This window comes from Notolepis coatsorum (assembly GCF_963971535.1).
Source record: "Notolepis coatsorum genome assembly, chromosome: 3".
Lineage (NCBI taxonomy): Eukaryota > Metazoa > Chordata > Actinopteri > Aulopiformes > Paralepididae > Notolepis > Notolepis coatsorum.
In genome coordinates this window covers 123,601,913-123,629,835 of record NC_140167.1, presented here as the reverse complement: position 1 = coordinate 123,629,835, position 27,923 = coordinate 123,601,913, and the positions used below count along the sequence as shown (strand labels likewise).

At 43.2% G+C, this 27,923-nt stretch overlaps 2 protein-coding genes across 3 annotated transcripts in view; one reads left to right on the top strand and one right to left on the bottom strand.

Annotated features, from left to right (window-relative positions):
- Positions 1-11,296, top strand: part of parp9 (poly(ADP-ribose) polymerase family member 9) — a 44,183-nt gene extending 32,887 nt beyond the window's left edge. For both annotated transcript variants that reach the window (XM_084311076.1, XM_084311075.1), the window contains exons 4-8: positions 257-472; positions 4,620-4,680; positions 4,788-5,260; positions 7,094-7,253; positions 9,851-11,296. In XM_084311076.1, the coding sequence (XP_084167202.1) occupies positions 257-472; positions 4,620-4,680; positions 4,788-5,260; positions 7,094-7,253; positions 9,851-10,131 (1,191 nt within the window). In that variant the 3' untranslated portion in view covers positions 10,132-11,296. The remainder of the gene's footprint in view (positions 1-256; positions 473-4,619; positions 4,681-4,787; positions 5,261-7,093; positions 7,254-9,850) is intronic.
- A 607-nt stretch (positions 11,297-11,903) lies between these two features.
- Positions 11,904-21,442, bottom strand: faima (Fas apoptotic inhibitory molecule a). Its single transcript, XM_084309999.1, has 4 exons — positions 20,956-21,442; positions 18,739-18,967; positions 13,961-14,010; positions 11,904-13,384 (listed from the first exon to the last, which is right to left on the bottom strand). Exons 1-4 carry the CDS (start codon positions 21,067-21,069, stop codon positions 13,235-13,237), a joined length of 543 nt encoding a protein of 180 aa, XP_084166125.1. The 5' UTR covers positions 21,070-21,442; the 3' UTR covers positions 11,904-13,234.
- Positions 21,443-27,923: the final 6,481 nt, after the last annotated feature.

Sequence of the window (27,923 nt, the reverse complement as noted above, 5' to 3'; positions counted from 1 at the left end):
TCCAAAAAGTAATTTGATGACATCACAGAATCAAGTCTTGGTGCTCCGATTTCCAGCTTATGGAGACAAAGGTTTTATAGATATTGACTGAATTGTCCAAGATCATTGGAATAGCATGACATACATTGTTTGAAAGATTTAGTACAATGAAAATCACGTTTTTCAATTCCATTGCATTCTTTTATTATGTGTTATTAACTCATTTGATTACTGTAAACTGACAGAATAGGTCATTTTCTTTTTCCTCCCACCCCAGACTCTCCATGACACCATTATGAAGTGTTTAGAGTTGGCAGTCAAGAAAGAGCACCAGTCAATCACCTTTCCTGCTATCGGTACCGGTAACCTGGGGTTCCTTAAAACAGAAGTTGCCCAGATCATGACAGACGCAGTGCGTGGATTTGCCTCGTTATGCAGAACAAGGATGGATGTCCACTTTGTCATATATCCTTCTGACAATGACACATGGAAGGTAATGTTGCAAATGAAAAAAAAGCTTGCTGTGCCTATTCTCTGGGCCTTCGATCCAAATTGTCTCCAGGTATGATTAATTGTGAAATCTTGCAAATCCGAAGGTTTTTTCTAAAGGGATACAAAATAAATATTACCATACAGAGGCAAATGACAGTAACTGTGCTGTGTAGTGATGCAGAAAGAAATTACTTCAAAGTTCACCTCCTGTCCCTCCAAAAGTGTTGTTAGTACAAAAGTACTGCGGTCCTAAAAAAGCAAGCCGCTTTGACCAGTAATCATATAACTAGGGTTATAGGATAACCTGTTATATTTCATACTGGCTGCGTGTATTGCTTTGCCTATTGAACTAATGGGTGGAAAGCAAGCGTGTACTGTAGCCCTGATGAATGTACCCACTGAGGTCCCTTCAGACCATCGAAAGTGGGGAGGGTCCTAGCCCCACACTCGTCCTAATGAGGAGCATAATAGAATATAGAAGTACTTTATTAATCCCGAGGGAAATTCAGCACCACAGATCGGATAGAACACAGACACTGTGCGTAACAGGGCGCAGCTCCCTAAAACACACAGAGTAAACTGTGCGTAAAACGACAGTCTACATCACACATCCCAGCTATTACTAACAATGGGATGATGATGAGGTCCCAGCATTAAGGACCACATGAGACACAGAACTCTCAGCCATGTCTATCAGATAGAACCTATTGAAGGCTGCTTGCTATAACTGAGTTAGTGCAGCCAGACAGTCTCAAGGGAAAGCAGAGCCCCTAATGTGAACAACACTAGTTGATCAATGGCGAGTATACGCAGCAGAATGACGGCGCTGACCCTCTCTGAGAGAAGGCACGCATATTCTGTTTACACAAGCACACACCTGCTGTGGTCTGTTGGGTGTTTTGGACACGATTTTAAAACTTTATTTTTTAGCGTTTATCGCTTTTTCTGGTCAAGCATGACCGACAGAAACAGGTTGAAAATGGGATGTAGAGCAGGGGAAGACATTCTGAGAAATGACGGCGGGTCCGGGAATCGAACTCGTGTCCCCCAGATCCGTGACGAGCACGGTTTTCCCCGACGCAGAAATAGCGCTGAGATATGCGGTGAGCTACGGGAGCTCCCTGGACACGATTTTAAGCTTAAGAATAAACTTTAAAAAAAAATTATTGAAGTCAGGGCAGGTGTTATCCCGGCCTCCCCAGACTGTCACTTTCTGCTTTATGCCATGCCATGGTTGCCCAAATGGGCCCTGCAGAGCCATGGTATTGGTGCTGCTGGTGGAGAGACGGTTGCACTCCTTCACTCGGATGGGGGTGGTGAAGCTATCTAGGAGCCTGGAGGCGCATCCAACGTTAATGTTGGATTACAGGTCACCACTACCCAGCGTTTCCGTTAGCCGGTAATTACCGGTATTTGACCGGCAAAATCTGTTGAAGTCCGACATATTTCATCTCTCCGGTCTTAATGTCCGGTGAAAATAATTCCCTGAGTCTAAGCACAATTTGATTATTTGAATTGTATTAAAATAGGCTAAAATTAAATAGCCTATGCGATGAACGAAACGATCATTACATTTGTTTCCTCGTTGCTTCTAATAATGACAACGACGTTGTCACCGAGAGCTTAGTGCTGGGTGTGCGAACTTTTGTGAAGCTGCAGAGCCATAGCACCAGCAGCCCAATGCAGTATTCCAGCAGTACTCCAATTCAGCCATTTTCAGCCAATGTTGGGTGGGGGGCGCTGCTGTGCGGTTCCCAGAAAAGAGCCAATAACAGCTGGATCAGCTGCTCTGCAGCGCCATACTCTTTGCAAATAAGTCGTTGCGAGGTGGAGAGAGTCGTCACGCAAACCACGATAATGTTGCCGTCTCTCTGCTTTCTCAGTTCTTCGCTTGATATAATTAATACAAATGTCCAATATAACGGAATTCGTTAGCTCATAAAAATGTGATTATAACAGACTGCTGTTTAGTGTCGGACCGACTGCCCACATACGCGGTCTATTTTATTTCAAGTCAGCAGCAGCACGGAGTATCGAGGGACTTATTTTATTTGGAATATATTAATGACTGTATACGCAAAAGTAGCCTATAGTTTTAAGTAATAATATTATAAATCTACATGCCTTGAGGATGACATTCTTTATATAGCCTGCCTATCAATTGTTTTAAAGCTCAATAAACTATGACCGGAATTAATCTCATTTGTCCGGTAGATTGAAATCTTGCCGTCACGGAGACCGGCAACAATTTTTTCTAACGGAAACCCTGCCACTACCTCATCTATGGAAGAGCCAAAAATGGCCTTCCTCAGAGGGGGCTTTGAGAAGACGAACCTTCCTCACCTCGCTCCAGGGATGCTTATGGGATATCGTGGCTAGGGTCATCACCTTCCTCGAGGCTATAGCCTGCACTGTGTTAAGTATAGCAGTTAAGCCCAGGCATGGGTCTAGGTATCCTGGGAATCCAAGACTGCCTTGCCCATCACCACCTTGAATAAATACGAGGTATTTATCACTAGATGCACCTCTTCTCTCTGATAAATAAGTCCAATGATAAATACGAGGCCAACAAGGCAATGTTATTGCCTGCGGCCGCACTTTACAAAGGTGTAGGTTTTATCCGCCAGTTTACCCCTCTAGGTAAAAGCTTCTGATCAGCGCGCACATCATTTCAGGCAAAAGACATGACTCATAACATACCTCCACAGACTGGCTGCTGCTCTCGCTTTCCGATGGATTGGTGCATTGAGTGCGTGCCCCGGGAGTGAGCCATCAAGGGAACTAAAGGCCCTGAGGCGAAACCCGCTTCGTCCCCAAGAGACCGCTGGAACCAGGGCCAGGGGTCCTTCTCCCATAAGAAGGACTCACTGTGGCCACTGGCCGTCTCACACTCCCTCCGCTACGCCTCCTCTGGACACCTGCAAGCTTGTTGTGAGAGCATGCCAGTCCAAGGATCCCCCGCGACGGCTAGAACACTGGCAGTGGTGTAGTCCTGAAGAACTGTTGTGGTGGTGGGCATGGCTAGGTGAATGATGGGTGCATGAAAGGTTCTTTCAACAAGCGCCCATAAGCGTGAGCATAGACAAGCAGCCAGTATGAAATATAACAGCCATAGAGATAATCTAATTATTTGGAAGTGGCATCACATTTATGTCTACCTTTGCTACAATAAAAAAAGAAACGGGCTATCCCTGTATTTATTCTACTAACATTACTACTAGTTTGCGGTGGCCTGTATTTCACAAATCATAAATTTTGGGACATTTTATCAAGATATTCCATTCACTCATATCATTTTCATTGCTAGACTTTGAATAGTGAAAAAAAATAAAGGTTTTTAGCAGCAGAACATTTCTTGCTTCATCTTCCCATACTGTTTCTCTTCCTAGTGATTATCTTATCATACATTATTATTTTATTGCTTGATTTTAAGTCTTGATTTTAAAGGGATTTTTAAAGGCATTTTCATTCCTTTTTTCTTTTTCTGTAATTTATTATTCATGTCAAGTCATTTATTTATATAGCACATTTAAAAGCTTAAAGCCGACCAAAGTGCTGTACAGTAACTACAAAATTAAAAACTATAGACATAGTCACAAAGTGAAACAGATGACAATACAACATGACAAAAGACAGGATGTGGTCAGTCAATACAGTAGGACCACAAGACACTAGTATACAGATGATACAGTATGACATACAATGGACACTGTTCCGAACACAGAACAGCAACACAAGGGGGACAGAATAAGAACTAGGCTGACAGAGAAAAATGTAAAGAGAATGGTAAGGGAGGGAGTGGGGATTAATCCTAGTCAAATGCTATGGAGTAGAGGTGGGTTTTGAGGCGGGATTTAAAAGCATCCACAGAGGGAGAAGATCTTATCCGAGCAGATCACTGCTGCAAACAAGCGGTCACCTCGAGTCTTAGACTTGGAGCGAGAGACAGTCAGGAGGGCCATGTTGGATGATCTAAGGGACCTGGGGGTTAGGAGGTCTGAGATATACAGTACATGGGGGCTACGCCAGTCATTGCCTTATAAACAAAAATGAGGATTTGGTAAACTACTTTGTAACACTGCTTTTGAAATGTGCTACATGAATACTATTAATATTGTAAAAAAAACGAAATAAATAAATCCCTCCAGGCGTTTGAGCATCAACTGAGATCTTGTCAAGATGGAGAGAATCAGCCTAGCTCCTCACAAGGTGAGAAAAGAACATCCTAATATTATTTATTTAAAAACAAATGATAGTTAAACTGTTAAGATAATTCTATTTGTAATTGGGCTCTTTTTCTATATCCTTTCATCCAGGATTTGAGCACAAGAATACATTTGCTGACAGAAGGACCTCCACTCCGCAGATCAAGCTGAGCGCTTGCATTGATGAAATGGCTCATGAAGCCAAACGATGGCTTGAAAGGCTTCTCTATTCCTCTGGCCCCATCATTGCGCAAAACAACTTCATCCAACACGTTGGCCTGCAGGAATTCCAACAGTTAAACAGTAAAGCCAAGCCAGGCGTGTCCATCAATGAGTTCTTCAACAAAGGTGCTGCTGGCATAATGATCAGTGGCAAATCTGCTAGAGATGTCACAGTTGTGGGGTTGGAGGTGGAGGCCATGCTCTGTGATGTTCAGAAGGAGTTTGTCCGGGAGGAAGTGCAAACCATGCAAATGTCAACCAGCCTCCGTGTCTTGGCTAGTATGAAGCCGGTGGACAGCGGCAGTGATGAGTACGTTAATAGAAGACGTGTCTTTGACGATCAAGGGCTTCGAATGATCAAGGTACAGTAAGAGTAACATTAACATTATGGACTCCAGTCCCAACTGTAACTGTTAATTGTACAAGGACACACTGTGTCATAGATGTGAAGCATTCTTGCATGAACTGGTCTTATGCAAAGTGCCATGCCTGTGAGTTGCCACTAGGGGCAGAGTGATTAATCATGAGTGAGTTACATTGCCAGTCAAAAGTGGACACAGTGGGCCTCATTCACAAAATGTAAAAATTTTCTTACTTTTGTTCTTTCGAAAAGGGCCTAAAAATTTATGTGGGGGAAAATGTGCATGCAGACCCTAAATTTTTATACCAGATGACGAATGCCAATTGTTCCCAATATGGGATGCGTGTGACTTTTCATGTTACTTAGCATACAGTGAGGAGTCAACCTCATAAAAGGCATTGCACAAATGAGTCTTGTCTGCAAAAAGAAGCTGTGGCTAAACGACCCTAGGAGGAAAATCTTTTCAAGTTCTATATTAGGGATGCACCGAAATTTCGGCCACCGAAAGTTTTCGGCCGAAAATGGCCAAAAATGGCCAAAAATGGCCTTTCGGCTTCTGGCCGAAAGAGTTTTTTCACCGAAACAACCTGTAACCTAACGCGTGTTGTTGTGATGATGTCATCAAAACGCGGCTTCAGTCATTACATGCGCAACGTGAGCTCTTCAGTCCTGCGTTCTGCAGCCTGTGATAACTCCTCTTGGGACTCGCGCTGTTTCTATGTAAACTCTGCGCGCAACGCGTCCAATAAATGCGTCTTTAACATGCTTTATATCCTCGCCATTACTATATGCCCGTCGCGGTTAAAAACCTTAACTAACATTAGCGTTAAGCTAGCTAACAACGCTTCAGTTCCTCTTTCACTCGTCTTTCTTAAACTACGTCATCCCCCGCTAAGAGTCACGGGAGATGTAGTAAATACAAGTCCTTCCATGTAGGCTAGAATGCAGTGAATGACAGTAGTTCAAGTTTCTTTATTAGTTGTCATACAAAAATACAGAGTACTTTTATATAAAATGCTTACTGTAGCCACTACAGTAACATCATTAAGTCTGCTATAAGCTATTCTCCCTCTCATGTGTGCAGATCTTTATGCAGTTTTAAAGCACCTTGGCTTTGTTCTGAATGCACTTGGTTGTAGTTATACTACAGAGAAAAGAAAATGCACTTGAATTTTATTAATATTATTTAAGTTAAGTTTTGCCATAATCATGTCTTTTGTCATAATCAGGTAGCTGAACAAAATAAATACATTATATATATATATTTCTATTAATCATTTTCGGCCTTTCGGCATTCGGTTTTCGGCCAACTGTTTCCTATTTTCGGTATCGGTTTCGGCCAAGAATTTCCCATTCTGTGCATCCCTATCTATAATAGAACTGTGACGGCGCGGATATAATGGGACCACGTGTAACGGCCACGCCGTTCGCCTTCAATTGCAAAGGAATTCTGCCTCACTCACTTGGGTCAAAGTTCAAATTGGTTCCGTAATTGCTTCACACACCTATGCTCAACCAATGTGGGAGTAGCTGAGATGATTTGGGCTTTAATACTACGGTCACACTAGTTTTTGCAAAAGTGGGCTGTACTGGACATGCTGCAACAACAGTTCTAACATTTTGGGTCAATTTCCATTTAAAAAAAAATGCTATGAGATTCTTCATTGTACTGAATCTTTTGAGTTTCCTGAATGAGGTCCATTGATGCAAGGGATAAATGAAGCATTCTATGTACTTAAATTGTAATGCATTCATAGGATTCTGTTATACCACTATACTGTATGACGATTGTTCTTTTATAAAAATGTTATGTTAATGGTCCTGGCTCTCTTAGCTGATCAAACTGGAGAACCCTGTCCTGAAAGCACTCTTTGAGTTGAAGAAAAAACAGCTGAACTCATGTGGCACTACTCAAATGTACCAACGCATACCAGCGCAGTTCTACAGCTTGGTCAGCCACATTGGCTTCCAGAGAGAGTACGCGCCACCTGACGGTAAGTTTGAGGGCTGGACAATAATTTAATTATATCCTATTAACAGAGACATTTCAAAGGTAGACTAACCAAGCCCTTTGTCAGGAAGACCAGAGTAGAGGGAATTGCAGTATTCCAGTCGTGAAAAAATGATGACTTTATGTAGGTCGCTGGGGGAGAGGAAGGACTTGATTTTTGAGATGATGCGCAGTTGGAAGAACCAGGACCGTACCACTGATCTCACTTGCTGGTCGAAGTTGAGATCTGAGTCAAATAAGACCCACAGGTTTCTCACATTGGGTTTCACCAAGGAGGAGAGGCTTCCCATGTTTCTGGAGCCGAGTGACTGAAGTGGTGCCAAACAGAATGATCTCCCCCTTGCTCTCATTTAACTGCAGGTTGTATTGTGACATCTACTCCTTTATGTTGCCCAGGCAGGTCTTCAGGCAGTCAGCTGTTGTGAGTGGGAGGTATATCTGGGTATCATTGGCATATCAGTGGAAGGAGATGTTGTGCCAAGTGATGATTTGACTGAGGGGGAGCATGTAAAGATTGAAGAGAATGGGTGCCAGGCTTGAACCCTGTGGGACCCCGCAGGTGAGGTTGGCTTGCTGGGAGGAAAAGTTGGCTAGACTCACCGAGTAGGTTCTATTATTTAGGTAGGATCTGAACCAGGAGAGGGCGGTGTTGGTGATGCCAACCCCCTGTTGGAGGCGGTCAGTGAGGACGGAGTGGTCCACTGTGTCAAATGCTGCACTCAGGTCGAGGAGGACCAGTGCAGCACATTTCCCAATGTCCATGGTGAAGAGAAGGTCAGTGAGGACCTTCAGGAGGGCGGACTCAGTGCTGTGTCCTGCCTAAACTCGGACTGGAATTTCTCCAGGATGTTGTTCCTCTTGAGGTAGGGCATCATCAGCTGACTCAGGACAGCCTTTTCCAGGATTTCTTATGAATGGCAGTTTTGAGATGGGCCAGTAATTACTTAGGAGAGTGGGGTCTAAGCTGCATTTTTTGAGGAGAGGTTGAACCACTGCTTGTTTGAGGCAGGATGGAACGGTACCAGTGGCCAGTGAGAGACAATAGCGAGGATGTGTGGACCCACGGTGTCAAACAAGAACGGCAGGACGAGGCAGGCTGCTGTCGGGCGTAGCGCCGCCATCTTATCTACTAAGAATCCAGAAGAAGATCCAGCATAAAACTAGTTTGTTTGAGGCTTGTCCTGCAATCTGTGCTAACAATAGCACCTGTGTAAAAGTCCCGTCCATTTAGGAGAAGGTAACTGTGACATTTGCATCCAATTGGCACAACTTTTAATGCGCCATGTTCCTTTTATTGGAGCATCTTTTCTATTAATGTCTTTCAGTGGGATTATATTGTGAATGATGATAAAATTATGATATCGTGGAACACAAATGTGCACAAATGAATGACAAGCAACTACAATTTTGCACAAATGTTATAAGAGAATGAGTGTTTGATATCACACAAGTACCAATCAGTTCAATGCGATGAACATCAATTGGATTATTTATTTGTGAGTTTCTGACATCAATATTTAATAGCCTACTCTATATTGTTATTTATATAAAACATTATTTCCGATTATATATAAATAATAAATAAATTATTATTAACTGTGCGCGCTGATTATCCCAGTCCTAGTTACCGGTAGTTTGTAAAGCCACAGTATGTTGTAACTTGGAGACATTTTGTTAAAGGGGACATTATGTATATTCTCAGTATTTTATGACTCTGTGGAACATGTTTTAAGTTTTGTGCAAAGAAACTAAGTCCAAATCTAATTTAGATTATTTATGTTTCAAGCATCTCTTTCTTTCCTTGTATTGAACATGCGTTTGGTGGGTATAACGGAGACAAAATATTTTATTAATTATTACCTTCCCTGCCTGGCTACCCTACACCCAAGAGGTAAAAAATAAGTTTACTTTTACAAACTGGGCAGTACAGCTAATTCATTGCTTGTGTTCCCATTGTGACATCATAGAGGGGAAGCAATTCTGAACAGTTTGTTTAGACTTGTTAATGTCGATTTCAAAACCAGGTCAAACGGCAAGGAGTACCTATGTAATTTGTCAGCGCCTCATCCTAATCGGCACCTAAATAACATTTCAGGCTGCCACATCCATACAAAGACGAGGCTAAACCCATTTTCTATAATATGTCTCCTTAGAAAATGCCCCAGGGTATTTTGAATGGGAAGCAACCATTTGTAACTTAAATGAACACACCAACATAATGGGAAATGCGTCTTCTCCAGAGTCAAAACAAGAAAATCGATACCAATTTCCTCTCTTCGTGTTCAGTCGAAAGCTAGCCTAGCTTAGCACAAAGGAATGGAAGCGGATATGGACCACTAGCCTAGCTGTTGACCAAAAACACCTCTCCCATAGGTGTTTAGTATCCGCTTCCATTAATTTGTGCTAAGCTAGGCTTAGTAGGCTAGCTTACAGCCGGATGATCGCACAGAGAGGAAACTGGTATCCATCTTTTTGTGTGACTCCGGAGAAGACGGTAGGTGCATTTCCCATAATGTTGGCGTGTTCCTTTTTAATGTTACAAGAGTTTTCACTGTCTTGTGCCATTTCCTCCATACGCAGACCCAAAGTATGGAGAGGGCATCTACTTCACCGGCTCTGTGGGTGAAGCCATGAAGGTGTGGAAGAACCCAGAGGACGATGACCAGTACGTCTACTTGGTGGAGGCCCGGGTTCTGGCAGGGAAGTCCACCCACGGTTCACCAGATCTGATCGTGCCTCCAAACACCTCCGCTGATCCACTCACCCTGTACGACAGTGTTCACGGAGTCCAAGATACCCATGTCATATTCAATGGGTACCAGGCTCTGCCCGAGTACATTATCATCTGCAGTAAGCGATGAGTTGAGTTAATTCAGCTTGTTTTTTTTGTCTTCTTTAAAAGAATTCTTAAAAAAAAATTTAGTTCAGATTTTCTTACCACGTTTGTGGACGTTTGTTTTATTGAGTCAAGGAAGAGATTGTGAATTGTTGGGGTGTATATCGGGGGACAATCTGGTGTTGCAATCAGCTGCAGTCAGTTGTGTAGATCAATCAAAGACAGATGTGAATCTGTAGTGATTTTAACATGATTGATTTTGAAAGCCTTATTCTTCATATTATATCAACATGTTGTGTTTATTAATGTTTGCCTGCAACAATGAATGATACGTTACCTATTCCCACAAGTGCCTTCAGAGAAAGGCAATAACTTTACATTTCTGATTTCCTGAAATGATAAATGACCTGGTTTTGTTCAGAGAAAGATTATGTTGTCTTGGAAAATAGTGCATCAGATGCACAATGCGTACAAGGCTTGGCCAAGCAGGGTAGGACTTAAGGCGCCACAATACAAGGAATCATGATACAAGCGCATTATTATAACTTTGCTGTACACTGCTTGTAGGATTAAAGGAATTTTCATTTTGACAAATCTTGTCCACATTAAAACAAACTCATCTTTACCATAAAGATCTTGCTTAATCAAATCTTTATTTATTTTGTTCATCTCGTCTAGATTAGGCGTGTCAAGATTGACCTTATGTGAACTTTTCTTGGTGCTGCCATAAGGACAAACTAAACAAAGTTTAAGTGTATTACCTAACCTGTCTGTCGTTAAACTTGCACCCAGAGATGCATCTTCTCATGGATAATTTGCCATAAGGACCCATGAGGTTTGCTACAATTCGATCACCCCTACTGATCATGTCTCAATTAATCCAACAGATTTGAATGCATACTTATCAAGTTGATAGGTTAAACCGTATGAACGCCAGACTCAATTGATGTTACTCATGAATGATTTGGAACAAAACCTTATTCTATGCAAAGATGTTTATGTATAGTTTGTTCATTACTAGTATGGACCAAAGTTTAATACTACGAAAAAGTTAATTGGCCTCAAGGTGGTGCTATCTTCCAATTCATCATGCTTCTGTTATTCCTGCCCCCATTGCTACTGTGTTGCATATTGTGCTAGGACCCTTAATTGCCGCTTGTGGCTATATTTCTCAAATTAAATTGTAACTTGACTAAAAATAAAATGTGCTTCCGAGTTTTAATCTGCTTCCCTCTCTGACTCAAGAACCGGCTGAACCATTCCAAGGAAGTGTGGCAACATTCCTTCAGTAACATCAGATAACTACTTGATCATCTGGGCCCAGGAGTTCAAAACTTGTAATCCCTATTGATTGATTGAACATTTTAATTAACAGATTGCAGACTGGGTACAGTACAGCTCAATACACACAATTGTTAAGGGGATGCAGACCAGAGAAAGACTTTCGTCTTGTTTACATCAGAGTCCCCCATTTTCAATTCATGAGTTGAAATGAATGAATCCAAATCTGATCAGATAGGGATTAAAAGGTTTGAACTCCTGGGCCCTGATGACGAACAACCAATTGATCATTTGATGACCTTCACATTCTGTCCCAGTATATGGTAGCTTGTGCAGAAATCAAGTGTGTCAGATTGCACACAATATGTCCAATTTACAATGGAGACTGACTACAGTAAAAATCCAGTCAACTGAAATTGTGACAGTGAAGCCAAAGTATCAGCTGACCTTAACATTCCGTTCCAGTAAAAGGTAGTTTACCTCAGAAGAGTACAATAAAGAAAGCTGCGCAAGTGAAAGTATATACTATAGATTTAATAAAATAAGATCTGGAGGCTTGAACACTATCATACAAACATGTAATAACACCTAACAAATTAAAATAATCATATAAACATTAGGTACCAATTCCTGAATTTATTGAATGGAACTATTAAGACTTAAGTGCACACACCATACTCTCAGATTCTGAGGATAACAGCGTATTAATCTCTTAACACCAATCTCACTACAAACTATTGTATACAAATGGTACCACTGCCCCACTTCTCAGACTGATGTACAACTTACAATTTCCTGCCTGTAGTTTTACCACTATGATCCATCCATACCTGGCTGCCATTACTGTATTATCAATGGATTTCGCTGTATGAAATTGTTATGAACTCAACAGATTTAGGACAAAAGACACAAAGTTGCTGTTTGGATACAGACTATGCACTAACATGTTTCGACACCTCTGCAACAACCTCTTCAGCAGCCTACAAGAAGCAAATTACTAGGCCTGTCCCCGACTAAGGATTTGTATAGTCGACTTTACTTGGCCAAAATTTGCAGATAGTCGACAGGTAGTCTACTACTATTATTTTTTGTTTTTTTGTGTTCGACTAAGGTTGGCAGTCGACTACGGCTCCTTTCGATCGATTAGTCGACTATTTGACTAGTCGGGGTCAGCCCTACAAATTACTGACACATTGTTGCAAAAATCTCCCACCTGCATCAATCATAGGAAAGGCATTTCATTAAAGAGGCATTTTGCCGATTTATTACCTTAATCCTATGGTTCTGTTGTGAGGAGGCCATTATAATGGGACTTTGTTGTGTCTTGAAAGCCCAGCTATATCGGCCGGCCCCCCAAAAACCCCCAGAGGAGAGCAGACCTCTAGTGAACTTTAGACAATTTTCAACTGTAGTAGGCCCAACTCAAGGAGAGTTTAAGAAATAACATGTGCTAGACTAGAGGTCTGCTCTCCTCCGGGTGATTTCTTGCTCTTTCACAGAAAAGAGGCAATCTGACCGAAATTATGATTGGGGGCACAGTGCAGCAGCAGGGTGAAAATATCAACCACTAGGGGCAGCAAAGGGAGGATATGTTTAGTTACTCCTTTGACAAACACGGTACTGTAAAATCACTCCTGATAGAGCAGTGTACTCCCTGGAATGAGGTTGGGTCGTCAAATGTGAAATTGCTTTCAGCCGTGGGAATCATATGATGATGGCTTGTACGAACCTAAATCTACATGGCCGGTGTTGCCTCTCAGCAGTCAGACGCCGATTCCAATATTGTCTTAGCAACACTCTCTCTCTCACACAGTCAATCATGTGCATACAAGCGGATACACACACGATCATTCAGTGCATTCAGCTATCTCTGTGCCGTCCACAAGCAGTGTGTGAATGATGCCGTCTCGTCTCTTCCCGCTGCTGACAGCCTTGATGCAACAGTCGTGGTCACCGAGTGTAAAGTGTGTCTCCGTACCATCATCCACAAACTCCCCCTGCAGACGAGAGGTTTAGAGAAAGTTACGTTTCAGCTCCAAATTTTAAAGATTGCTCTAGGTCTACCCCAGGGGTCAGCAACCTTTTTGACATGGAGTGCCTGTTTGAAATATAGTTTGTAACTAGTGTGCCTCAACAATATTCCATGCATCGTAATTATTTTTTCTCATAATCAGGTATTTTTAATGATAATTTTTACATTATTACATCATTATTGTTATCGTTATTAACAATATTATTATGATGGTTGTATCAACCCTAAATCTGAGTTGGGAGGGGGGGAATGCAATGCAGACAAACAGCTGCATACAGTGCGACCATTTCACTCACATTTGCCCATTCATTTTTGCAGGCACGCGTGCCTAGGGTTGCCTACCCCTGGTCTACCCTATCCTTTCTAATAGGGCTGACGGAATGATTGCCTGTGGTGTCTTCAAGCTTAGGAATCTGATCATTGCATGTATCAGAAAAAAAGAGAAACCTAAGACATTTTAAAACCTCATATTTAAACCCTGCAAATGCATTGAAAATCCGTAAACTCAAACAAAAACTTTTAAAATAAATATCGTCCTCACCGCCGTCTCCATCTTTTGTCCATTGCACCAAATATCCATGGTGTCCTTCTCTAAGGAGAATGAAACAGACATGAAATCAATTAATGCTACAACTGGAAACAAGAACACAGCGTCATCGCTGCCATTTACACCAAGTGAAGATGCTTACGCCCGGCTTGTTTCTGGAAGCACAATTACAAAGCATGCTGCTGTGTGGGCGAGGTGCTGTGTGAAAAACAACACTGCTAATTTTGAAGAAATCTCTAGAGGGAAATTATCGTGAAGGTCAAACATATTTCATAGCAACGAACATATTTCTGATCGCTCCGACGAGACTGTGCTTTATTTTGTTAATTTTTATAGTATTAGGAGTTTTATTTGCACCAACTGTTGGTGCATTATATGTGTATGACCGTCAGTCAATCATTGACATTGGATTAAGAAAAACTTACCGTTTGGATTGCTCTCTGGATCGGATCGCTGAACAGCAGAAATGGCCCGCCGAGATCCTTTGTTATGCCGGCCATGGCCAAGGCCAGAAGCCGCCGCGAAGACGAGGAAAGAGAGCCGGCGTCCGGAACAGACTGAGGTCCAAACGACACAGAACCACATTGCCCAGCATATTGTTGGCCAATGTGCAATCGATAGGAAACAAATTGGACGACATCAGAGCAAGGATCCAATTCCAGAGGGACATTCGGGATTGTAACGTCCTCTGTTTCACAGAAACTTGGCTGAGTCCAGATGTCCCGAATCACGCAATAGAACCGGCAGACCACTTCTTCGTTCTCCGCAAAGACCGGACGGCAGAAGATTCACTAAAGACGAGAGGAGGCGGCATTGCCTTCATGATAAACAAGGAGTGGTGCGATTTAGGCAACACAAAGGAACTGTCTAACCACTGCTCCCCAGACCTGGAGTTTATCACGATAAAATGTCGACCCTTCTTCCTCCCAAGAGAGTTAACGTCCATCATCCTCATCGGAGTGTACATTCCACCACACGCGAACACTGGGGTCGCACTTTCAAAACTTCACGACGAGGTAAACAAACTCCAGGCAGCTAATGTTGACGCTGCCATTTTGGTCTTGGGGGATTTCAACAGCGCGCGTCTTAAAAAGGTGCTGCCGAATTTCTATCAGCATGTGACCTGTCCCACCAGAGGCGAGAACATATTAGACCATGTATACTCGCAATTTAAGAATGGGTACAAGTCACAGGCTCTTAGTCCATTCGGTAAAAGCGATCACGCCGCCATTTTCCTTTTGCCTAAGTACAAACAGAGTCTCAAGCGAACGCCGGTGGTCTCGCGAGAGGTTAAGCGTTGGGCCGTGACGTCAGTGGAGTCACTCCAAGCAGTGCTGGGAAGCACAGAATGGAGTGTATTCCGTGATAACACAGCCAATATTAACGAATACACCGAAACGGTGATTGACTATGTCTGTACTCAGGTAGAAGTAATAATCCCCAACACCAAAATTAATATCTACCCAAATCAAAAGCCCTGGGTAGACAAATCCGTCCGTGAGGCTCTGAAAGTGCGCACATCAGCATACAACACCGGGCTGGTGACAGGCAACATGGAAGAACACAAGATGGCAAGATACAACGTCAGGAGAGCAGTAATAGAGGCAAAACGGCGTTACAGGGATAAAGTTGAACTTCAGTTTGAACAGGCTGACTCTAGAGGCATGTGGCAGGGCCTCAGAACAATGACAGACTACAAAGGAACCCCCCTCAAACTGAACAGTGACATCTCCTTAGCAAATGATCTCAACTCCTTCTATGCGAGGTTTGAGGCTGTGAATAACAACACCAGCCTACAAACCACGGCAATGGGGGGGGGGGGGGGTCTGCTGATGGAGACTCAGTGTTCAGGGTAACAGAGCATGAGGTGAGACGGATCTTTAAAAAAGTGGATATCAGGAAGGCAGCAGGACCGGACGGCATCCCCGGCCGCGTCCTAAAAGTCTGTGCCGACCAACTGGCCCCGGTATTCACCGACATCTTCAACCTGTCCTTGGAACAGGCCGTCATCCCCACCTGTCTGAAGAAGTCCACCATCATCCCTGTACCCAAAAAATCTACGCCCGCTTGCCTCAACGACTACCGCCCTGTAGCCCTCACCTCCATAGCCATGAAGTGCTTTGAGAAGCTAGTGAAGGGCTACATCTGTTCCTCCCTCCCCATCAACCTGGACCCTCTGCAATTTGCATATCGCCCCAACAGGTCCACGGAGGACGCCATAGCCCATGTGCTGCACACAGCAGCATCACATCTGGACAAGAGGCAGGGGAACTATGTGAGAATGCTGTTCATCGACTACAGCTCAGCATTCAATACCATAGTCCCCTCCAAACTCATAGCCAAGCTCAGGGACCTGGGCTTGAACTATGACCTGTGCCAGTGGGTCCTGGACTTCCTGACGGGCAGACCCCAGGTGGTAAGAGCCGGCAACTGCACCTCCTCATCCATCACGCTCAACATAGGGGCCCCCCAGGGCTGTGTTCTGAGCCCCCTCCTCTACTCCCTGTACACACATGACTGCGTAGCACAGCGGAACAACAACACCATCATCAAATTTGCTGATGACACAGTAGTGGTGGGCCTGATCTCTGCCAACGACGAAAGGGCCTACCTGGAAGAGGTAGAGAACCTGTCACAGTGGTGTCAGGAGAACTGCCTCTCCCTGAACGTCAGCAAAACAAAAGAGATGATTGTGGACTTCAGGAGGTCGGGGGTCAAGGACTACAGCCCCCTCAGCATCGACGGGGCACCAGTTGAGAGAGTGAACAGTTTCAAGTACCTCGGAGCCCACATATCCGAGGACTTGACATGGACCACACACATTGACAGTGTTGTGAAGAAGGCACGACAACGCCTCTACTTCCTCAGGCGCCTAAGGAAGTTCCAAGTCAGTCAGAAGATCCTTAGGAACTTCTACTCATGTACAATAGAGAGCATCCTGACCGGCAACATCACCTCCTGGTTTGGGAATAGCACTGCACAAGACCGTAGCAGACTACAAAGAGTGACACGTTCAGCCGAACGCACAATTAGAGGGGGGCTTCCCACCCTCCAGAACATTTACAACAAGCGGTGCAAGGGGAAGGCTAAGAGAATTATTAAGGACTCGAGCCACCCGAACAACTGCCTCTTTGAACTGCTGCCGTCAGGCAAGCGATACCGGAGTCTTAAGGCGAGCACAGAAAGACTCAGAAGGAGCTTCTATCCCCAGGCCATCAGGCTGCTAAACGAACAATAATCGCTAAACGAACAATAATCACTATGCAACAACCATCAAATGCACACAGCACACACACCCACACGCACACACTCACTCAAACAAACAACACACTGCAGCACCCACTCTCCACACTTTAGATCACACAAACACACTTACACTTTATATTTATTGATAAAGGATTTGCACTACAACTCGTACACCTACTGTGAATTGTACCTAAACTGCACCTCGTCCATTTATGCCTTGCACTATATAGTATTGTATATTAGTACACTGCACAGTATTGTATATTGTATGGTAACTACGTCTACGAACATTGTACATATGTCTAAACTGAACACTGTGACCTCTTTTTTTACTTCTAATTTTTACTATGTTTTTATTTCATACTTATCTTGTCATGCACAGTCTCTGGAGCGCAACAGTAAGAAGCATTTTGTACAAAAGTATTCTGTACTTCTGTATGACAACTATTAAAGAAACTTGAAACTTGAACGATTGGTTAACCCTATAAATGCTTGGTTGTTTGTAAAGTGTAGTCATTGAGGGCTTTCTCCCAGGATTTTCAAACAAGATGGTGCTGAATCACAACTTTAGGTTTGGTCCGGAACACATTTTAAACACGGTGGTGCTGGCACCTTGTCATAGTGGCGCTGCGCTATATACCATTGTTTAGGGAAAGCCCTGCATTATAAACAATAGTCACCTTAGAAACAACACAATGGTCCAATTAGCCTGCCTGAGCAGTTCTGACAAAGGTGTCAGTATCTTGTTTTGATCTTGAGGGGCACCAAAAACGATTCCGATTTATTTAGCACATAATCTCACACACATCCAAAAAACTAAACAGTTTTACACACATTCATTTAGTTTGATCTTATTATTATTATTGACAGTAAATTAGTTTGAATATGGCCACCAGTGATGTCATCCGTGACATTGAATCCTTGTGTTATTAATTACAGCTCAATTAAATGATAATAGCAATGCGTTGTCTTATAGTGACTGCTACCTTATCATTTCATTGAGCTGTAACACAAGGATTCAATGTCCCAGATGACATCACTGGTAGCCATATTCAACCTAATTTATTCTCAATAATAATAAGGTCAAACTAAATGAAAGTATGCAAAAGAGTTTTTGGATGTGGATGCCAGGACACACTCACTGTATACAGAACACATCGAGTAGCCTGTCCAGATCTGTAGATCTCTATAGGATACCAGTGTGGGCTATTAAAAGGGTTTAAACTATCCAAGCTGTTACGTGATCTGATTATTTGAAGACTGCTACAAGAAGCAGAAGGCCCAGGTGATACATGCCCACTGAAGATGGGGTTGAGGGCTTAAGCAGATAAAGAGATTAGTGCGTCAACTCTGACATAAGATGTGAACGGAAAACACTTCAAGTAATAGAAAGAAGTGTGTGCATGCAACACTGATTCTCTGCATTCTTTTTTTTGGTATGCAGCAGCAATCCTCCAGAACAAATTCCAGGTACATGAAAATGTGTGATTATGATTTGGCCGGTCATACACAACTAGGGTTCTTACCCAGGACCACTCTACAGTCGATGCCGTCCAAGTTGAGCACCCAGGTGCTAGTGACCTTGGAGCGGTTTTCCATGTACTTCTTCAGGCTCTTGCCATTGATCTCCAAGGTGTACTCGTAGGCAAAGCCACTGACCGCATCGATGTTGATGGTTGCTTTGGTTTCCGAGCTGCCCACGTTGAAGGTCTCCTTCCCCACCAGTTTGAACATCCAGTCCCTCCTTATTATTTCCTGTTAAAAAAAAACAGAACAAGAAATTCTCAGGAACATGTCTGTCTGAGGACCCCAGTTATGTCTTCTTATGGAACAAGAAACATCACAAATCCCTTCTCGTGTTTCCGGGTTAGTGCTAGAATCATAGAATCTCTTCTAGTGCTACACTAACGTTACCCAGAAAAACTTTTTTAAGTACCTGGGGGTCCACATCTCAGAGGATCTGACATGGTCAACACACATAGACACAGTAGTAAAGAAGGCGAAACAGCGCCTCTACCACCTGAGACAGTTAAGGAAGTTCAGAGTATTGGGGAAGATACTCGAGTCCTTCTACTCAGGAGCGGTAGAGAGCATCCTGACCGGAAACATCACTGCCTGGTATGGAAACAGCACGGCACAGGACAAGAAGGCCCTACAGAGAGTGGTGCGCTCAGCCGAGCGTACCACGGGTATTGCACTACCTCCCCTGCAGGTTCTATACAACAAGAGGTGCAAATCCAGAGCCTGCAGAATAATGAAAGACCCCCACCACCCCAATAACAGCCTGTTTCAGCTGCTGAGGTCAGGCAGACGCCTGCGAACCCCAGCTACTAGGACAGAGAGGCTTAGGCTTAGCTTCTTCCCCCAGGCCATCAGAGTCCTGAACAATGAACATTGAGTACCACAGAACACTGAACTATCCACACATAAGCACACATGAGCACACACACGACACGCACGCTGTGCACGCTCACACACTAGCAGCCACTTAACACTTTAACATGAGCGGGCACACACTCATGCGCACACTCACACTTATTGCCAAAAGGAAAGGCCACTTTAAATCAGTAGTAGCAACAGTAACAGTGTATTGCACTACCAAAGCTACCTAGCATGTCCTATATGCTCTGTAAATAACTATGTACAGATACCGATTTTGATGTCACACCATGTTACCTACTTACCTGTTACCTGTTATTGCACAATGTTTTTGTATTGGATTCTATTATATGTTGTACCCACTGTATTGCACATCGTTGCGGGCAAGACCACCCGCATTTCATTGTATACTCGTATGCCGTGACAAATAAAACTCTTGACTTGACTTTTACCAAGGCCTTGAGCATTGGGCATGTACATAGAGTTGCATGACTAACTAAAAATAGGGAGCTGGGTCAAAATAATTATAATGATGGTAATGTTAAAAGGTAAGAAAACATGTGCTCTTCAAGGATGGGGCAAATAATATAGGGTTAAATACTGTGACTCCAGCTTACTTTTATAGGAAGTCCATGGTAGAGGCTGGCAGTCTGAAAAAGAAGCCGAGGCTTCTTTATTTTAGACAAGGATCGCCGACGCAATTAGACTCCAACGAGTCTTCATCAGGGTGTAACAGGGTTGAACAGACTGAGCGTATTGTTGACCAAAGGATGGTTCCTTTACGATATTGCTATGCGAGTATGTGTGCCTCTGCCCATGCCCATCACAGGGACAGCTGTACACAGGGAAACATTAAGGACCGTTTCTTAGAGGGACATCCTGTTGACAGAAAACATCTGAATAACGGATGTTTGACCTTCCCACTTAATTCGTTGCCCCATACTGGTAGTGTTTCCCATCTACATTGCCCAAACATATTTGCTCAACGTTACTATTATGATTAATTGAAAATGGGGGACCCTGATGTAAACAAGACGAAAGTCTTTCTCTGGTCTGCATCCCCTTAACAATTGTATGTATTGAGCTGTACTGTATTGTACCCATTCTGCAATCTGTTAAATAAAGTTTTCATTCAATCAATCAAGCAACTATATCATCAACACCACCCTGACATCAAACGACACAGATAAATGACTGGAATCAAAAACGTCCAACACATGTATACAATTGTACACGGAGAGAGAGGGAGCGGGAGAGGGAGAGAGAGAGAGAGATACATAATAATTAAGAAACATGCTGGAGCCTGGTATTAAGTTAACTTCGCAAACGTTACTAGCTATCAAGAGTGTTAGTTCAACAGTTACCTTTCCATCAATGTAGATGACCCTCTTCCCAGTTGTTGTTCCATGTTCAAACTCTATTCGATGGACTCCATCACTCAGTGCCACCTCCCACACTCCAACAAGGTCGTTCGACATGTTCCACACCTGAACACCTGTTTAGGTAAATGAATGCGGGGCAGCTAGTTAACGTTAAGTACAAGTCTTTCTTCACCGCTGTTAACGTGATCGAACATGAAGTCTCCCAGTGATTTCATAGCTGGCCAGCTAACGTAAACAGCTACATACAAGATAGCTAACATCAGCGTCGTCGGTCCATTTCTGTATAATTCGTATTCGACACTGTAGATACTAGGTATTGGTAACGCTAGCTATATAGTTGCGAAGATTACATCCAACTTTACAGTCGTGGCTATTATTAATTCGCTTGTTGTTTGTTTTATCTGCCGTTTCCAAGACTGCAAAAACAAGACGAGCTTTCCGCTAGCAAGAACAAGAATAAGGCTTCTTCTTCTTCTTCTTCTTCTTCTTCTTCTTCTTCTTCTTCTTCTTCTTCTTCTTCTTCTATGAGTTAATGGCAGATCGCGACCACAAAAGGCGCATACCGCCACATAATGTACAATCCATTCAACCCCACCATAACACACAAAATAAACCCCCATCCCTAACATCACGATTCACCACCCTATCCAAACCTAATCTATGAGTCATTTATTGCCTCCTGTGGGCTGACTCTGGCTTTTTTGAACACTCACCACCACCTTCCCTAACTCTCTTACTTGATCACTCACAACAACCTTCTTCCCTAACTTCCTTGATACTTGCCCCATTGTCAACCCCTTCATACACATGTCTAGTACTGCTGCTTCAACTACTAACTTTAACCTCTCTGTCCTACTGCTAACCATCACTATTGTATTCACTACTCTTGTCACAAATGCCACTATCTCCAACTTCTCCCCCCACACCCTCTCTTTCTCCTCCTGTACTTCCTCTACTGACAAATGCCCTTTTCTAAACCCCTTATCCTCACCTTGCTTCCCCTGATCCTCCTGCACTACCCTTACTGCCAAATGCCCTTCTCCTTCCTTATCTTGCGTTCCCTGTCCTACCTTCCTAACTGCCTCTGCATACGAAATCCTATCCTCCCTTCTCACCTGCTGTACCACTACCTCTCGCTTCATTGCCTCACAACCCCAATACGCTACACTATGCTTCCCACCACAACTACAACACCTCGGCTCCACTCTCTGTTCACACTCCCCATACTTATGCTCCCCACTACATCTACCACATCTCTGTCCCTTCCTACATGACCTAGCTATATGTCCAAACTCCTGGCACCTGTAACACCTCAATGGTTTCGGCACAAACTCCCTAACCCTATATGCCAAAAACCCTAAAAATACTCTCTGACTAACCTCACCCTCAAACTGAATAACTATCGTCCCTGTCACCTCCTTCTCTACACCTCTCTTCATCCCATCTACACTCTTAACTTTCCCATTACGTTTGTCACTCCTCAACTCTTCTAACAGCTGCTCCATACTAACCTTAATTGGAATTCCACTAATCACCCCCTTGCACCCACCATCCCTTCTCTCCCCTACTATCACTACTCTACAGACCTTCACTTTGCCAATGCTCTTCATTTCCCTTGCCTTCTCAACCTGCACTACACTTACACACCCTATAAACAAGTTCCCATCGTCTAACACCTTTCCGTACCTTACCTCCCCTAACTGTGCTCGAATGAGTTTTGACAGCTGACTCGGCTCTATGTTCCTAACTCTGTCTACTCCCTCAAATCGTACCACTACATTCAACCCTACAAACTCCTCTCTACCCTCATCCTCTGACCCACTCAAGCTATCTCCCCCCTCTTTCTTCCTCTTACTCCCCTTCCCCCCACTTTCCCTGCTCTTTTCCCCCACCTTTTCCCACACCTCTCCCCCGTTTTCCTCACCTACTCTACACTCCATATCACTATCCATCCCCTCTCCTTCATCACGGCCACCACTTGCTCCACCGCCCCCGACGTCGAACCCTGGGAACTAGGGCCCGAAAACGGCGCCATACTTCGTTCACTCCTACTCCTACTTCTGGCTCTCGACCTCGGGAAAGGATCATAGCAGTCATAGTCATCATCATCATCATCATCATTATCATCCATGTTTCCTCGAGCACCGTCGCGAAGTCCTCAACACTCTCTCTACCCCCAAGAATAAGGCTTCCGGTCAGAATCTTTAAAAAATAAAAGCGACTATATGTTTAAATCTGTAATAATTATTTTCGGACCACTAGAGGGCAGCAATGAGCCACGCGAAACAAGCCCTTTCTCCCAAAACGAAAGCCTCGTCTTGTTTTATGATTTAGGCTTCCCCATGGTCATGAAAATGTATGAAATAAAATAAAGAAAATGGTTTGGAACTAACAAAATGTTTTGGAAAAGTTTTGAATATTCTCTGAAAAATAAGTGTTTTCTTTTCCCGTTTACCAGTAATATTGTCTGTTAAACTGTATGAAGGTTGAATGAATGAATGAATGAAAACTTTATTTAACAGATTGCAGAATGGGTACAATACAGTACGGCTCAATACACACAATTGTTAAGGAGATGCAGACCAGAGAAAGACGTTTGTCTTGTTTACATCAGGGTCCCCCATTTTCAATTCATAGTGACATTTATGACATACACAACATACATGACATCATGACATTTATGACATAGGGACATACATGACATACAGGTATATAGTACTGTTACATTTGTGACATATACGATAGAAAATATATACATACGGTGGGGAGGAGACTGTCTATTAGGAGGGGGTGGGGGGGGGTTGGACATTTACGGTGGCCAGTTTCGAATTGCAGCCTCCCGTAGGTGCTCTTTAAGAGCGGTTTTGAATGTGGGTAGGGATTACATTTTTTTTTTACGGCTGTGGGTAGGGCGTTCCACATTGTTGTGGCATAATTGCGAAACGTGTTTAGTCAAGGTTCAAGGTTGAGAGGTACAATTACGTTTTACAGGAGGATTATGCATTTTGTTATCTAGTCTAAGAGCCACATTGCTAACACAGTTTAACACATTGCCAAATGTTTACAGTTTGTGTGCTTAATAACAGGTGAGCTTTTCAGCGCTATATGTTTCCAGACAGCGAAATTGCCAAATTTAGTTGTGGAGAAACAAAGTGTGCATACTGCATATTGTACCTCTCTACATTTGGAATTGACACTCAGATGATGCATTCTAGCATGCTTCTATACCCTCTGTTTCTGTCCTGATCTCGACAGACTGTTTCTGTGTCTGTACAATTAAATGCAAATTAGCTGCTCCCGCTCCCCACGGGAACTGTGCGTAAATGTTAAAATTGTCAAACTAGGCATTGATTGCAGCTCAAATATGACTCAAGATCCATCAATTTCATATCCTACTTCCTGCTTAAAATGTTGTCAGAAACATATTTTAGGTTCCACTTTAGGTAGAAAAGAAAGTTTATGAGCAAGCCACATTTGTGTACTATTTTCTATTTTTTTTACACTCACACATGAGTCAAGGACCATGCATTGCAATGAGATTTGAAATGAAAATAGAAAAATGTAAATAGAAGTCCAAACAGCTTGTTAAAAGGTGCAGTTTCTGAATATGGGCAGTGTGCAACAGCTGACTGGGTTGTTAACTGTAACAGTGACTGTTAGCAACTTGTTCCTGTTTGCGGACGACTCAGCCCTGCTGGTCTCTGACAAGAACAAGTTACAGGTTGAAAAAACCCTCAGCTCGGAACTAGGCAAAATCTGCATATGGCTCGCCGACAACAAACTATCATTACACATGGGCAAAACAGAGTCCATTCTCTTCGGTTCAAATAACAAACTCAGCAAAACAGACGGCTTCTCAGTTACAGTGGGTGACAATATTGTCACAAGGAAAGATGAAATTATACTGGGTTCCATCCTAGAGGCTAATCTTTCCTGTGACAAAATGGCATCCAATGTAATAAAAAAAAGTCAATCAACGAACTCGATTCTTGTACCGGATCTCCTCCCTGGTAAACAAGAATACCCTGAAGACTCTGGCAGGAGCACTCGTTCAAGGGTACTATGACTATGCTTGCACCTCATGGTACCAAAGCACCTCAAAGGCACTAAAAACCAAATTACAAACATCTCAAAACAAACTAGTCAGACTACTGCTTGACCTGACTCCTAGAACCCACCTCACCCCTGCACACTTTGCCAACCTAGGATGGCTTAGAGTAGACAACAGAGTACAGCAACTTGCAATGGGCCTGGTCTACAAGATACACTACACGACCAAGGTACCCATGTACATGTCAAAATACTTCCCAAAGGTCAGTGAATACCACGATCACAACACCAGAGGGAGCTCCACAAATCATGTGAATGAATGAATGAATGAAAACTTTATTTAACAGATTGCAGAATGGGTACAATACAGTACGGCTCAATACATACAATTGTTAAGGGGATGCAGACCTGAGAAAGACGTTTGTCTTGTTTCCATCAGGGTCCCCCATTTTCAATTCATATAGACATATATGACATACATGACATACAGATAGTCAGTACTGCTACATCTATACATTTATGACATACCAGATTTGCAAATACAGTACTTTTTGTGATACAGAAGGAGTCAAGAAAAGGGAGTATATACATTTGACGTAGAAACTGTACATTGGAGGAGGTTGGGTGGGGGGGGTTGGGTACATTGGGATATTGACAACCATACTGGGTAATTTACATTGGAGGTGGTTGGGGGGGGGGGGCGGGGGGCACACTGTATAAACAAGTAACACTGTACATTGAGGGGGGGGGGGAGGAGACACTGTACAAACAAACACAATTGTACATTGAACTATTGACAAAACCATACTAGGTAAATGACTGTACATTGGAGGGGGTTGGGTTAGGATATTTACAGGGGCCAGTGTTGAATTGCAGTCTCCCGTAGGTGTCCCTTGAGAGAGGTTTTGAAAGTGGGTAGTGATCCACATTCCTTTACAGCTTTGGGTAGGGCGTTCCACATTGATGTGGCATAATTGCGAAACGTGTTTAGTCCCTTATTTGAGCCGAATCTGGGTTTAACATGATTTGTGGAGCTCCCTCTGGTGTTGTGATCGTGGTATTCACTGACCTTTGGGAAGTATTTTGACATGTACATGGGTACCTTGGTCGTGTAGTGTATCTTGTAGACCAGGCCCATTGCAAGTTGTTGTACTCTGTCGTCTACTCTAAGCCATCCTAGGTTGTCAAAGTGGGCAGGGGTGAGGTGGGTTCTAGGAGTAAGGTCAAGCAGTAGTCTGACCAGTTTGTTTTGAGATGTTTGTAATTTTGTTTTTAGCGCCTTTGAGGTGCTTTGGTACCATGAGGTGCAAGCATAGTCGTAGTACCCCTGAATGAGTGCTCCTGCCAGAGTCTTCAGGGTGTTCTTGTTTACCAGAGAGGAGATCCGGTACAAGAATCGAGTTCGTTGGTTGACTTTTTTTATTACATTGGATGCCATTTTGTCACAGGAGAGATTAGCCTCTAGGATGGAACCCAGGTAGGTAATTTCATCTTTCCTTGTGACAATATTGTCACCCACTGTAACTGAGAAGCCGTCGGTCTTGCTGAGTTTGTTATTTGAACCGAAGAGAATGGACTCTGTTTTGCCCATGTGTAATGATAGTTTGTTATCAGCGAGCCATATGCAGATTCTGCCTAGTTCCGAGCTGAGGGTTTTTTCAACCTGTAACTTGTTCTTGTCAGAGACCAGCAGGGCTGAGTCGTCCGCAAACAGGAACAAATTGCAGTCACAAGCTGACGACATGTCATTTGCATAAATTAGGAACAGTAGCGGTCCTAGTATGCTTCCTTGTGGAACACCACAGCTCACTGTGAGGGGGGGGGATAGAGTACCGTTTACCTCCACCATCTGTTCCCTCCCCTCAAGGTAGGATTGCATCCATGTAAAACCCAGATTCGGCTCAAACAAGGGACGAAACACGTTTCGCAATTATGCCACAACAATGTGGAACGCCCTACCCAAAGCTGTAAAGGAATGTAAATCACTACCCACCTTCAAAAACACTCTCAAAGAACACCTACGGGAGACTGCAATTCAAAACTGGCCCCTACAAATGTCCTAACCCAGTTGTACAATAAAGACCAAGCATGGCTTTGTCAGTATTCCAATGTACAACCCCACCCAACCCCACCCCACCTACCCAACCTCCTCCAATGTACAGTTTCCATGTCAAATGTATGTCAGTATTCCAATGTACAGTGTCCCCCCCCCCCCTACCCAACCCCCCCCCCACCTCCAATGTACAGCCCCACCCCACCTACCCAACCTCCCCCAATGCACAGTTTCTATGTCAAATGTATATACTCTTCTTCTGGATTTTTTTAGTATCACAAACAGTACTGTATTTGAAAATCTGGTATGTCATAAATGTATAGATGTAGCAGTACTGTCTATCTGTATGTCATGTGTGTCATATGATGAATTGAAAATGGGGGACCCTGATGGAAACAAGACGAAAGTCTTTCTCAGGTCTGCATCCTCTTAACAATTGTATGTATCGAGCTGTACTGTACTGTACCCATTCTGTAATCTGTTAATAAACTTTTCAATCAATCAATCAATCAAAGTAGGCCATCAGAGACCCAAATGTATGTGCACAAGCAGTGAAAAAGTGTGTTTTTCATAATATGGGACCTTTAAATAAAATATGTGAAATATTTGCTATGCCACAATGACAAATTCAACTAGCGATTAAATGGTTGTTCACTAGTTAAAGACAATTGTCAACCATTGACTGCATTTTTGATGACTTAGTCACTTTTGCAGTAAATTACAGATAATCTGCCTCTAGTACAGGCTGACCTGTGTTACCCTGTTAAGTATACTGTATTATACTGATTGCATACTGTAGGATGCAACCTTTGTATTTTCATTTTAGGGAACTTTGTACTTTTACTAC

What these genes read in the sequence shown, in the direction of transcription:
- faima (XM_084309999.1), bottom strand. Translation starts at nt 21,069, where the DNA reads ATGTCGAACGACCTTGTTGGAGTGTGGGAGGTGGCACTGAGTGATGGA. An exon ending in TCATCTACATTGATGGAAAG is followed by an intron (nt 18,968 to 20,955) that starts GTAACTGTTGAA and finishes TTTTTTTAACAG; the next exon opens with GAAATAATAAGGAGGGACTG. An exon ending in GACAAAAGATGGAGACGGCG is followed by an intron (nt 13,385 to 13,960) that starts GTGAGGACGATA and finishes TCTCGTCTGCAG; the next exon opens with GGGGAGTTTGTGGATGATGG.